Source organism: Terrapene carolina, unplaced genomic scaffold (assembly GCF_002925995.2).
Source record: "Terrapene carolina triunguis isolate 2854851 unplaced genomic scaffold, T_m_triunguis-2.0 Scaffold89, whole genome shotgun sequence".
Taxonomy (NCBI): domain Eukaryota; kingdom Metazoa; phylum Chordata; order Testudines; family Emydidae; genus Terrapene; species Terrapene triunguis.
This window is the reverse complement of record NW_020664440.1, coordinates 23,523,374-23,537,463: the sequence shown is the minus strand read 5'-3', so window position 1 is coordinate 23,537,463 and position 14,090 is coordinate 23,523,374. Positions and strand designations below refer to the sequence as shown.

At 42.0% G+C, this 14,090-nt stretch overlaps 1 protein-coding gene across 2 annotated transcripts in view; it reads right to left on the bottom strand.

Moving 5' to 3' along the window:
* Window positions 1-7,331: 7,331 nt before the first annotated feature.
* DNAH12 (dynein axonemal heavy chain 12) overlaps window positions 7,332-14,090 on the bottom strand; it is a 168,935-nt gene continuing 162,176 nt past the window's right edge. For both annotated transcript variants that reach the window (XM_026650210.1, XM_026650209.1), the window contains 5 exons: window positions 11,749-11,953; window positions 11,391-11,528; window positions 10,835-10,926; window positions 8,867-8,934; window positions 7,332-7,522 (listed from right to left, as the gene is read on the bottom strand). In XM_026650210.1, the coding sequence (XP_026505995.1) occupies window positions 7,332-7,522; window positions 8,867-8,934; window positions 10,835-10,926; window positions 11,391-11,528; window positions 11,749-11,953 (694 nt within the window). The remainder of the gene's footprint in view (window positions 7,523-8,866; window positions 8,935-10,834; window positions 10,927-11,390; window positions 11,529-11,748; window positions 11,954-14,090) is intronic.

The following is a 14,090-nucleotide window of genomic DNA, read 5'->3' as shown; positions in this document are numbered from 1 at the left end:
TAATGAGCTGGATGCCATTCTAGGGGGTGCCCCTACAACTACCCCAGCCCTGTGCGTGGACTCCATCAATGGCGGACTCCCAGGCCTAGAAGGCGGAGAAGGGACCTCTGGTGAGTGTACCTTTGTAAATATAATACATGGTTTAAAAGCAAGCGTGTTTAATAATTAATTTGCCCTGAAGACTTGGGATGCATTCGTGGCCAGTACAGCTACTGGAAAAGTCTGTTAACGTGTAAGGGGATGGAGCGGAAATCCTCCAGGGACATCTCAATTAAGCTCTCCTGGAAGTACTCCCAAAGCCTGTTAGCCACGCGGAGGGGGGGAGGGGTAAAGTGATCATCCCAGAGAATCGGGTGTGTGTGGAGGGTTTAGTTGGGTTTGTGCTTGCACGTTAACCCGAAAACCGCAACCCCTCCTTTTAAATGGCCAACCCAACGGGTTCTTGGTATGTGAAATGAGGGCGCTGCTGTTTGAAACCATTCCCACATGTTATAAAGGTTAAAGAAGTCAAAAGACTGTGGCTTACCATGGCTGCCTGCAAGCCGAATTCTATTGCCTGCCGGCCCTGCGTGTGTGATCTCTCACACCAAACCGGCAGGCCCTCAATATAAGAGGCAAAATGCAACCTTGTAAAGAAAGCACACGTGCTATGTAATGTTAACAGCTTGGTTCACTGTGAAAGAGTCTACCCATTGTTCTCTAAAATGTGTCTTTTTACAGACTACTCTCCCTTTTTTTTCCTCCCGCAACTGCAAATGTTTCAACGCTCCCCGTATCACCTCCGTCCCAGAGGCTAGCAAAAATTAGAAGGCGAGAAAAATGCACTCGCGATGAAATGTTCTCTGAGCTCATGCAGTCCTCCCTCACTGAAAGAGCCCAGCAGAATGCGTGGAGGCAGACAATGTCAGAGTGTAGGAAAGCACAAAATGAATGCAAGGACAGGATGGATGCGCGAGAGGACAGGTGGCGGGATCAAGGGGAGAGGTGGCGGGATCAAGATGATAGGTGGAGTCAGCGTGATGAGAGGAGGCAGGAAGCAATGCTTAGGCTACTGGAAGATCAAACTGATATGCTCCAGCGTATGGTTGAGGTGCAGGAAAGGCAGCAGGAGCACAGACTGTGTAACCAACTGCCCTCCTCCCCAAGTTCCATAGCCTCCTCACCCAGACGCCCAAGAACGCGGTGGGGGGGCCTCCGGGCACCCAACCACTCCACCCCAGAGGACTGCCCAAGCAACAGAAAGCTGGCATTCAATAAATATGTTTTGAAGTACAGTGTGGCCTTGTCCTTTCCTCCTCCCCTCCTCCACCACCCCACCCGGTGCTTCCCTCCTCCCTCACCCCTCCCGGGCTACCTTTGCAGTTATTCCCCCATTTGTGTGACGAATTAATAAAGAATGCATGAATTTGAAACAACAATGACTTTATTGCCTCTGCAAGCGGTGATCAAAAGGGAGAGGGGAGGACGGTTGGCTTACAGGGAAGTAGAATGAACCAAGGGGGCAGGTTTTCATTAAGGAGAAACAAACAGAACTTTCACACCGTAGCCTGGCCAGTCATGAAACTGGTTTTCAAAGCTTGAGGGATAGCTCAGTGGTTTGAGCATTGGCATGCTAAACCCAGGGTTGTGAGTTCAATTCTTGAGGGGGCCACTTAGGGATCTGGGGCAAAAATCAGAACTTGGTCCTGCTAGTGAAGGCAGGGGGCTGGACTCGATGACCTTTCGGGGTCCCTTCCAGTTCTCTGAGATAGGTATATCTCCATATATTATATTCTCTGATGCGCAGCGCGCCCTGCTGTGCTCTTCTAACCACCCTGGTGTCGGACTGCACGTAATCAGCAGCCAAGCAATTTGCCTCAACCTCCCACCCCACCATAAACGTTTCCCCCTTACTCTCACAGATATTGTGGAGCACACAGCAAGCAGTAAGAACGATGGGAATATTGGTTTCGCTGAGATCTAACCGAGTCAGTAAACTGCGCCAGTGTGCTTTTAAACGTCCAAATGCACATTCTACCACCATTCTGCACTTGCTCAGCCTATAGTTGAACCGCTCCTGACTACTGTCCAGGGATCCTGTGTATGGCTTCATGAGCCATGGCATTAAGGGGTAGGCTGGGTCCCCAAGGATCACTATAGGCATTTCAACATCTTCAACGGTTATTTTCTTGTCTGGAAAGTAAGTCCCTTTCTCCAGCTGTTCAAACAGACCAGAGTTCCTGAGGTACAGGAGCGTCATGTACCTTTCCTGGCCATCCCACGTTGATGTTAGTGAAACGTCCCTTGTGATCCACCAGTGCTTGCAGCACCATTGAAAAGTATGCCTTGCGGTTTATATACTGGCTGCCTTGGTGCTCCAGTCCCAAGATAGGGATATGCGTTCCGTATATCACCCCACCACAGTTAGGGAATCCCATTGCAGCAAAGCCATCTACTATAACCTGCACATTTCCCAGAGTCACTACCTTTGATAGCAGCAGCTCAGTGATTTCGTTGGCTACTTGGATCACAGCAGCCCCCACAGTAGATTTGCCCACTCCAAATTGATTCCAGACTGACCGGTAGCTGTCTGGCGTTGCAAGCTTCCAGAGGGCTATTGCCACTCGCTTGTGAACTGTGAAGGCTGCTCTCATCTTGGTATTCTTGTGATTCAGGGCAGGGGAAAGCAAGTCACAAAGTTCCATGAAAGTGCCCTTATGCATGCGAAAGTTTCGCAGCCACTGGGAATCATCCCAGACCTGCAACACTATGCGGTCCCACCAGTCTCTGCTTGTTTCCCGGGCCCAGAATCGGCATTCAACAGCACGAACCTGCCCCATTACCACCATGATGTCCAAATTGCCAGGGCCCGTGCTTTGAGATAAGTCTGTGTCCATGGGAATTAAAATCAACAAAGGGGGCGGTTTTGCATCAAGGAGAAACACACACAACTGTCACATCGAAGCCTGGCCAGTCATGAAACTGGTTTTCAAAGCCTCTCTGATGCGCAGCGCGCCTTGCTGTGCTCTTCTAATCGCAAACAGCCTAGTCAGCAAACAGCACCAGCGAGATTTTAAACATCCAAAGGCACTTGCTCAACCTATAGTTGGACTGCTCCTTACTACTGTCAAGGCTTCATGAGCCATGGGAGCAAGGGGTAGGCTGGGGTAGGTCCGACTGTGCGGTGCTGCCAGCTGGGAGAGCAGCCTGAGGCAAAAGCCTCCAGCTGGCATGATATTCCAGGCAGGACTGAATCTCCATTAGACAAAACTTAAAGAAGAGAATGACCTGAAGTCACTCCCATTTATGTCCAGGTGCCCCCCGACTGACCTCACCGAGGCCGGCCAGGAGCACCCATTTCTGTCAGGGCGCCCCCGACCGACCTCACCGAGGCCGGCCAGGAGCAACCAGGAGACAGCAGCAGACGGTGCAATACGGCTGCTAACTGTCTTTGCTAACTTGCAAAGGCAAGGAGCTGCTGCTGTGTAGCACTGCAGTACCGTGTCTGCCAGCAGCACCCAGGAGTCGTATGGTGACAGTGAGCTGAGCGGGCTCCATGCTTGCCGTGGTATGTCGTCTGGACGGGTAACCCAGGAAAAAAGGCGAGAAACGATTTTTTGCCGTTGCTTTCACGGAGGGAGGGAGCGAAGGAGGGGGGCCTGACGACATGTACCCAGAACCACCCGCGACAATGTTTTTGCCCCATCAGGCATTGGGAGCTCAACCCAGAATTCCAATGGGCGGCGGAGACTGAGGGAACTGTGGGATAGCTGCCACAGTGCAACGCTCCGAAAGTCGACGCTAGCCTCAATACTGTGGACGCACTCCGCCGACTTAATGAGCTTAGTGGGGACACACACAATCGACTGTATCAAATCGATTGCTAAAAAATCGACTTCTATTAAATTGACCTAATTTCGTAGTGTAGACATACCCTAAGTGTTTGCTATAATTTCCCATACTCCGCTCATGTGATGCTTGGCAGTGGGGAAACAATTCATAGATCACTGCTCTTGCTCAAGATTTGCTTCAACCAAGGAGCATTTACTGTCAGAAAAGCACTGCAGCTCTGTGTAAGAGTTCATGTTTTAAGTCTTCCAGTGAAAACCACACCAAAGCATGTGCCTCAAACCTGCCAGAAATTCTGATCCATGTTATTGTGTGCATCCGAAAGACCAATTTGCAGAACAAAATAAAGCTGTCCTGAACAGCTCTACATGTTTGTGAATCTCAATAGTTCTACAGAATCTACATAAACTTTTGATCTACTAATTTCAGATGAATGCTGCAATCAACAATGCCCGTGTACAAACAATGGAGTAAACACAGAGCACCATATTAATTTGACCCACATAAGGATGGGGGGAATGGGCTTAGTAGAAATCAATGTTTGCCAAATGGAAGGGATTAAACTATGCACAGAAAATTATTTTCAGCCTTTTAAGACTTTTTAAAGACAATGCAGAATAAAAAATAAAATAGCTAACGTTCTCCTTTTAAAACTTGACAATTGGTTTCAATTTTATGATTTCATGGAAATAAAGAAATGCTCATTAATGACCAAACCAATGAAACCATTCAACGGGAAAGGTAGAAGAAATAATTAAAGTGACAAATCAGTTCTAGCAGAGCTTTCATAATAAAACTTTTTGAAATTAAAAAATACACAGTGACTGCAATGGCAACTAATGGCAGCAGAGAGAAAGGGATAAAAATGTATATCCGGTTGCTGGTAGAGGTCCACTTCACATGTGCACAAGTTACTAATTGCTGCTTTGCACAATGAAGTACGTGCCATCATATTTATACAATCAATGTTAGTCTGTTAGGGCCAAATCCTACTGTCTTTTTACTCAGACAAATCTCTCATTATTGACTTCCAGGGAGAGTCAGCCTAAATAAGGACTTCAGAACTGGCTCCTATTAACCAACAAAGAAGGCACAATGAAAGAAAATGTCAGCACAACCCTTGTCGAGTTTGGAAAATGTTCTAGAAATATTTTAAAGTTGAGCAGAGGAATTTATAGCAAGCTTGAATCATTTAATTTGTTACCCAGTCCAATTTCCATATATATCTCCAACTTACAGCAGCTAGATAAATATATAAATAAAACATATAAACAAATAAATGTTTGTATTGCAGGCAAACTCAAATTGATCACAATACCATCAGTTATACACATACATTTCAAGTCTAATTATTGCTTTTGGGAAAATTTAAGAATACAAAATTTCACCATAAACTCAGAATAGAAAATAAAAGATTTTCTCTCACCTTTTTAGCTTTTGAGAAGAACATAGAGGACCTCATGCTTTAAACAAGTGATTATTAAGTTGAATCTGATATTTTCATGTATTGAAAAATGATCTCTGAAGAGTCCAGATCCACTAATAGCTCTCTATAAATATCTGATCATAAGATACTCTAGGACTTTCTCCACATTTCATACACGTGGGTTAGCTATGTCTGATGACATGATCTGATGAATTACATATCAGTAAAAGAAGAGATTAAAGGTCCAGACTTTTTGATATAATATTCCAGATGTAATTGTTTTAATGAAAATTGATGTTTAAGGGAAGTAATATGTTCATTCTCTACATCTCATTTAAAGAAAAATCCCTGCTGCTTTCACATGCTTATCAACATAGAGTACATTTAAAGGACAGGATTCATTACTGGGAGCTTGCCTAAAGGAAATGCAAGAGAGCAGATCAAACTCTGGCTTTACATAAATCAATACATTTAAATATAAACAAAGAAATAAAATAATATATAAACAAAAGGAAGTTTGTTTTAAAAAGAAGACAATACTGTAACAGAAGTTGCTCACATGTCAATATGTAATTACAATTTTCACATTCAGACAAAGAAAAGCACATACTGTGTGTGTGTGTGTGTGTGTGTGTGTGTGTGTGTGTGTGTGTGTGTGAGAGAGAGAGAGAGAGAGAGAGAGAGAGAGACAGAGAAAGATTGTGAGTGTGTTTGTAAGGGGAAGAGAACAGCCTGTATCTGATACTCCTCTAGTTCCAACACACTGACATCAGGGAAAGGTGGGACACGGGAGCTTGGGTGGGAGCAAAGTACTCTTTCCTCCCAAGCACGGTGCACCTCAGGGTCCAGAAATTAGCCAGTACTCAGATGTTGAACTCTTAGGAACCTGTCAGTTTCCTAAGGGTTAAAAAGGTTTGTGGAGTTTTTAGACTCATACAAGGGAAATTTTAACATTAAATGGAAAATGTATCAATTGAAACTGTTTTAATCACTTGAACTGAATTTTTCATGTTCCATTTTACCCCTCTGCTTGATTCTGCATAATAAGCAGATATGGGGACACTAATTTCTGAGGTCCAAATTCACACCTGCTGATCCTGGAGGAAAGGTGGCTGGTGTCTCAACTCCCCTCCAGATGGCATACTATAGTTGAACACACTGCAGAGAAAAGGTTAAGTCTATTCTGTGGAATCCTTCCTCTTCCTGGTTATAAGATGAGGTGGGAATGGCTCTTTGGGAGAGAGGCTCTAGGAGTCCTGAGAAAAGAACTCTAGAAATAGCCAAGCCTAAAAGAAGATTTGAGGTGATCTTTATCTTACTATAGTTTTCTTTTTAATAAAGCCAAATCCTAGGAAGAGGTATGTGTGGTGAATTTGGACTTTACGCAATATAACAACTGCGTTTGTAAGCAGGATGCAAAAGGAGATAACATTTTTATGGCAAGTTGTGGGGGTTTTGTTTGTTTGAGCTGTTTATTTTTCATGGAAACTATACAAAAGGAGCTGAGGAGTTTAGAATCTTAGAAGCAGTCCAAGTAACGATGGATTGCTAGGAAGTATGCAAGTGAAGCAGACAAAGGTGCATCTTAAATTCAGTTTTATCACATAGGTAAACAATTTCTCCCACCACCACCTGTGTGACAGCACACAAATTAGAGATGGGTCCAAACCAAAACACCAGATCTGAACATCCAGACTTTGCACTCTCGTGGTTCAGGCCTACAGTGCTTGAATGCTGTCTACTATAATGCTTCCCATATGGGAGTTCATACAATTTTCAATTTTTTCATCAAGATATCATTTATGATATTTTAATAAGTGACAAAAGAGATCTAGATACTTACTCATGGCACTATATTACCAAATAATAAAATGAACACTCCAGATCATTATATATTTTAAAAATAGGAATAACATCATACAATTATTAAATGTAACATTTCAAGATCAGAAAAAAATTAGCCTTATCCGTCCAAATATAAATATATCAAGATGTTTCTCTGATACGGTGTGCGTCCTCAGTAAAGGAAGGAAAAGAAAGATGTGTCTAATGAGGTTTGCCTCTGAATTTTTCCAGGTTAGTCATCCAGCTGGCAGAGCAGAGCAACCCCTCGCTTGATCCAGTGCTGGACTAGTTGATCAGTCTCTAGCAATAGCGCAATGACAAAATTAGTAGAATGTCCAGTAGTGGATAAGGTTCCCTTACGCTCACTTGTCTTGTAGAGTGGACAAATATAGGCATTAGATTTCTTTATGTCTGATTTTTTAGCTTAAAAAAGAACAAACAAAGGAATGAATTATATACTGTAGATGTACTAGATGAATGAAAATAATCTAATCTAATGTAAAAATCAAATATTCATTCTGACTTATTTTTAAAGCTACATAAAAATTTGACAAAATATTTTCATCCAGCAAAACTTAAAAAGAAGTCGCTCCTTGCTCTGATTTTCTTTTAAAAATTAATTTACAGAATTTACATAGGCTAATAGACTAGAGGCAGTATGTTTGCTATTGTTTGCTTACAGGAATAGATGCCTTCCTGTACGACCTGCTTTTCAAATCTTTCACAGAGGTATTCAAAGCTAAACAGTTGTATAAAAATCAAAGCATTTGTCTAAAATACCGTCGGGTTATAGTTTAGCACATGTTAGTAAGTGCACGAGCTCTTCATATAAAATTGGGGCTCTAAGGCAACTTTGATTCAGCAGCTCGAGAACCTAATCATGATTCAAGTTGTTTGAGTTCTGAGGCTACAGCTCTGGAGGAACTGTAATGTGCCCAGACTGTTTACACATAACTTGCACAAAGGCTTAAATCATGTTCTTCTGACATCAGTCAGCTTCCGTGAACAGACTCCTCCAATGTCAATAGAAGGGGTAAATGGACAGAATGGAATACTTTGTGAGGCTGACTCACAGCTAGTTACAACTAAGTAGAAACTAAACCACTGTGGAGAAACATTAGGAATGTTTGGGGGAAAAAATCTAAGGGTTTTTTTTAGGATAATTGCTCCTGATCAAAGAAAGGAGGAACCAGATGGGGAAAACAATAGTAGATGTCAGTCAGAAGAAAACATTATCAGTGTTTAGCCATCTATGGACAGTATTTCTGCAGCAGTTAATGATACTTTGAGCAACATTAATTTTAACACATATGGGGTGAAATACTGGCCCCATTTGAATCAATTGCAAATGTCCCATTAATTTTTATGGAGTCAAGATTTCAACAACCATGCTCTCTTTTGCCAAGGCTAGTTTATGCCTAAAAAATACATGCAGATCCAATTTGGAGGCAGTGAAATTCATTTTATATGAAATGTCTATCTGATTAGCTCCTCCTTTGTCCTAGCCATGCTGAATAAACCTTTCTGGGGGGAAAAGAGGCACAGACCAGATAAATTTCAGATAAAAAACTGGGTCAGCCAGTGAAAAGGCACAATGTTTGACAGGCAAGCCATTGATCACGTCAGATGAATGGAGACCTATGTGCATTTGGATTTTTTGGTGAGAGAGAAGGGTTGGTCTTTTTGCAACATTAAAGAAATACATTACTGCAATCTCTTGTTGCATTAGAATCCAAAGAAACATTGGTTCCAGACCACTTTACTTACTTGGTTTTATCCAAATGATTGGCATCGGGTCAAAGAGCAACTTGGGATGCTGTTCAGCTAATATTCCCCTGGTGAGACAAACAAAGAAACTATTAAAACATAATTTTATAAACGGTATATTTTTAAAAGAGATATTTTTGTATTTTACTTTGTTGGGTAGGAAGGGTTGGGATGAGAAAGGGGAATGGAGATGAAAGGAAGGGGAAGAGAAAGAGAAATGTCAGGACAAATACAGACAATGGAAGCAAACTGAAAAGATGTAACAAGGGAAGACTGAGAAGAAGAGAGAGAGAAAAAGATAAACAAGAGCGAGAATGAAATAAAAGAAGAGAGGAGGGGGATGCAGAACAGAGCTAGAGGACTTCCCTGTCTTTACCTTCCTCAAAGGGTCCAGTAAAATCATCAGATATCAAAAACATTTCTCTCATAATCCCATACCAGGGATAGGATTAGGAAATAACAAATAAAAAGCCATACTGTGCTCTGACCTTTGCTGTTTAAACTCTTGGAATAAAACATGCAGTTTTTCTTGCTGAACTACATTACCTTTAAAAGTGTCCATTATCTTGTAACAGTATGATGAAAATTTAAAACCCACTGTAGATTTTGATTTTGTGCAGCCACTTTTATGTGTGTAAACAATCGTACAAGCAGAAGTGGGTATATAGCTGCTTTATCAGCACAAATTGAGGAGCTGGATGCTTGGGTGTGAAATTTGTATACACTGAAGGCAAGTCTACACTAGAAGTGCTACATCGGTGCAGCTACATCTGCTGAAGACCCTCTATGCCAATGGGAGAGCACTCTCCCATCAGCATAATTACTCCACCTCTGTGAGAGGCGGAAGCTATGTCGGTGGGAGAGCATTTCCCACCAACAGCACCCGTGTGGACAGCACTTACATCGCTGTAATTTGCTTTTCTCAGGGGGGTGTCTTTTTCACACCCCTGAGCAAAGTAAGTTACATCGACTTTAGTGGTCGTGTAGGCCTGCCCTAATGTACATCAGGCATGCAAAATTGCAGACCAGTTGAAGTTGGCTGAAAACACGGTCCTATTTGCAATGTGCACTTTTCTGATTGTCTGGTAATTAGTTCCAACTACTCTGCACATTAGTTCTGAATTTTTTTTTCAAAATGCACTGCTTCACTCCACTGGGAAAAAAAATTATCTGAGATTTTCCCTAGGCCCCTTTTAAAATATTTGCTTTGAGGGCTGTTAGGGCCTGTACCCTTTCCCATCTATTTAGAAACCTTACAAAGTAGCAAGTACCATATTTGAATGACTATACAAACAGTTAAACCATAGTGGGCCAAATCCTGCCCTTTTCTTGTGTGGGACCAAGATGTGAATTGGTGCTTATCTTCATTTTAGCTGCCTGTGCGGCTAGGTGACTCACCCTGAGGATGGCCAGGTCAGCTGCAGCAAAGGGATAGGTCAGGGCTCCACCAGCTGCTCTGTGACTGGGACTAGGAGGGCTGTTCATACACTGGGGACCTGATGTAAAAAATTCATTCTGTACTCACATAGTAAGTGCTGTAGGTTTGGAGAGGAAACACTACACTACTATTCACATGCGAGAGACATAGCCCCTGAAAACCTTTTTCAAAAAATCAAGTCCCTCTGAGGTGTCTCAAATTGGGCACCTGAAAAATGATGCAACAGGAATCACTAGTCACTTTTGAAAATCTTGGCCTTACTGCTTTGAATGGTTCTGTGACTCATGTAGAAGGGCAATTTCATGAAAGAAAACTCCATTTTTATTATAAGTAAGCACATTGCAACATTCCCAATACTATAGTATAGCAGATTCATTGTGTTTTTTCTTGTCAAGATCTCATGGAGGAAGGAGAAGATTTTAAATTAAAGTATATCATTGAAATGTTGAAATGATGTTAAAATATTTCAGTAAATCTAATATGAGCAAATAAGAAAGTTAAAGATTTATTTTAAAATTTTAATTACTGACTTGGTCCTGTCCCAGCGAGCTCCATCTAAAAATAATCCATGGATATAAACACCATCTTCTGGTGCAGTATCAGATGTATCCTTAGGAATAACCTAAAAGGAAATACATGTTAATACATTTCCACGGTAGTTTTGTTTTAGAGCTATTAGCTCTACAAGCCAATCTTCCAGAGAGTAACCCCAAATCAGGATAAAATAGTGAAGCCTCTTCTTTCAGTACTACTTTACATCATCAACTGTTAAGATGGCAGCTTTCTATGTGACTGTTAATTATCCTTTATCATCATACTTAGAACACTCAAGTTTATCAGGTGATTTGTTTTCCTAATTAGATGATTAAGTGTAATGAGGAATATACTTTTAATAGCATTCCTTTACAGATATAAAGTGGAAAACATGGTTGCAGATGTACAATGCCATTGCTAATCAAGGCCTCAATCCTGCAGTGAGATATGTGCAAGTGAACCCGTCCAATCAGGCACAGGGTCCACCTAGTATATCTCATGGAAACATCAGGACCCATATTAGTAAAACATATTTTTATCACTTATCCATACCTGAAATTCGTATCCCAGCAGGTCAATGGGAATAGTGTACTTCCTGGCATAGTTCTGCATGGCTCCAGTTAAAAAAGCTTGAGTAAAATAGAATCCTGATAGCCAAAAAACACTGGGCTTTCCTAACTCATACCAGTCCTGGGAGGAGGAAGAGAGAGGTACTTTCAAGCATCTTTGCTATTCAGTATAGGCCTAGGTAGTATTTGCAGTTTTCCACAAAAAAAATTTAGCCATATTCTATACAACCTTGTTTAGAAAGTCTAGATATAAAGAGTCAATTTTTACCAACCCATGTCCAAATCATCCTTTAATTTTAAAACAAACAGAATTATTAGTAACACAGTCCCTCTTGCTTTACCTGCAAGAATTTCAGCCTCGCTAGAAAATCTAGGATATAGCTTCCCAATGGTTTAAGACTTGGGTATGAACGGTTAGCCCAGTTCTCGGCAACTTTTCCAACAAGCAGACTGCCACTCAGGGCCTCCAGCTCAGAATCCATAACAACCAGTCCTTTAATGGCCTTTTTCAGATTTATTAAGGTAATACGTATAGTTCGGAGTAAACTAGAATTAAAGAAAATATCACAGAACTGTCACTGAAATACAACAGGTTTGACATGATTTGTCAGATATGAAATCATCATCTCAAGAAATAATATTGCATTATTGTGATGGCTATGAAACAAGTGCATAACCAGGTTTTCCTCATTCACAATTTGCCATATTTGCAAAATTAAAGATTGTGCCCATACTGTTGCCGTTTAACAGACCTTTTCTTCTGCTTATCTGTGGCCTGGGACAAATCTGTTAATTTCTGTCTCATTTTCTCCATCCCATCTTCCTGGCTTCAAAGGGTTCTGTGAGGTTTAACTCGTTATTAAGGATAGGAGTCTGTCATGGAGGTCATAGATTCCGTGACTTTAACGGACCTCCATGACTTCTTTGGCTTCAGCCAGCCACAGTGGCAGGACTGGAGCAGCTGTCAGCCCCCGACCAGGAGCAGAGGTAGGACTAGAGCAGCAGTCAGTGGTCAGCATCGGGAGCCAGAGCAGCATCCCGGGACTGGAGCAGCAGTCAGTCAGCCCTCGCCACAGGAGAAGCAGCCAGAGCAGTGGCTGGGGCTGGGTCAGCCCCCAGGGCCAGAGCAGCGGCCGCCGCCACAGTATCAGCCACTGGGGCTGCAGCGGCTGCTGCAGGAGCCTGAGTAGCCCCCAGTGAGGCTCCTCCTGTTAGTCCCCCCACAGGGTATTTTTAGTAAAAGTCACAGACAGGTTGCAGACTTCCATGAATTTCGGTTTATTGTCTGTGACCTGTCCATGACTTTTACTAAAAATATCCATGATAAACTCTTAACCTTACTCATTATGAACTGTACAGTGCCTGAGATGTCTAGATGGAAGGTGATATAGAAATTCTAATTATTTTCATCTGGTTAAAAATAGTTGAGTCCAAACCAGAACCTAGATCCAAGCACCCCTGGATCCAAAGTCAGACTTTGCAGCTTGCCTCTGTCACTTTAATGGGCTAAGGCAAAATTCCTGATCTGGAATCCCCCAATCTTTGGGAAAATTCATGGGGAGATCCAATGCTCCAGTGCAAAGTCCACCTCTAGCTTAAAAAAAATAGAACACTATGCAGTGAATATTCTTGGGGAAATAATGGTCCAATGGCAGTTGTATAAGTTTATCTCTTTCTGTTTATGTAAAATAAAATATTTCTGCTAAAATAGTTGAAGACCTAATGGGGCATTTTGTTTTATGCATTACTTTGAATTTCATAGTCTCTTGCAAGAAATTAAAACCAGAACCCTAAAAATAATAGAATCACAGAATCATAGAAGTGTAGGACTGGAAGGGACCTCAGTAGGTCATCTAGTCCAGTCCCTTGCACTCAAGGCAGGATTAAGTAATAACTAGACCATTACTGATGGATGTTTGTCTAACCTGTTCTTAAAAACCTCCAGTGATGCAGATTCTACGTCCTCCATAGGCAATGTGTTCCAGTGCTTAGCTGGAACAATGTACAATATGTGTATGGAGTAGATGGGGGAGGCAGGTTTCAGATAACAAAAGAGGGGGAGAAAAGGAGAGTGAGAGAAATAAGGGGAGCTTGGAGAGTGAATTAAGGGATCAGATAGAATTATAGGAGTGCTTTGTGAGAGAATTATGGGGCAGAGGGGGAAAGATGGGTGGGGGGGAAGGTCAAGAAGGAGAAAAATAAGGGTGTCAGGAAGAAATAGGGAGCAGATGGAGACAAAACAGGAGAAAAAAATAGGAATTTGGGCAAAGTGGGATGGAGACTGGGGACCAAAGGGAAAAAAAAGAGTGGAGGATTATAGTTGACAGCAAAAAGAGTGGAGGTGAGGGTATAGGAAGAAAGGGGCGTTCAGGGAAGAGAGAAGGAAAGTGATGGGGCACAGATAGGAGCAGGTGAGAAAATAATAAAAAAGAGAGAAATATACATAAAGGAGGAAAAAAGAAAATGACACAAGCACAGGAACAATGAGACCAAAAAGAAGAGGATGGATGGAATAAAGAAATGGAAGTGAAAAATAAAGCAATACAAGCACAACCCTGAAATAACCTATTACCAAACTTTTCTTTGGACCCTCCCCCCATTGCATACCTTATCCTCCAATTTATTTGCCATTTAGATATTTTTCCTTAAAAAGTGTTGGGAATGCAGAAATGCAGACACTACT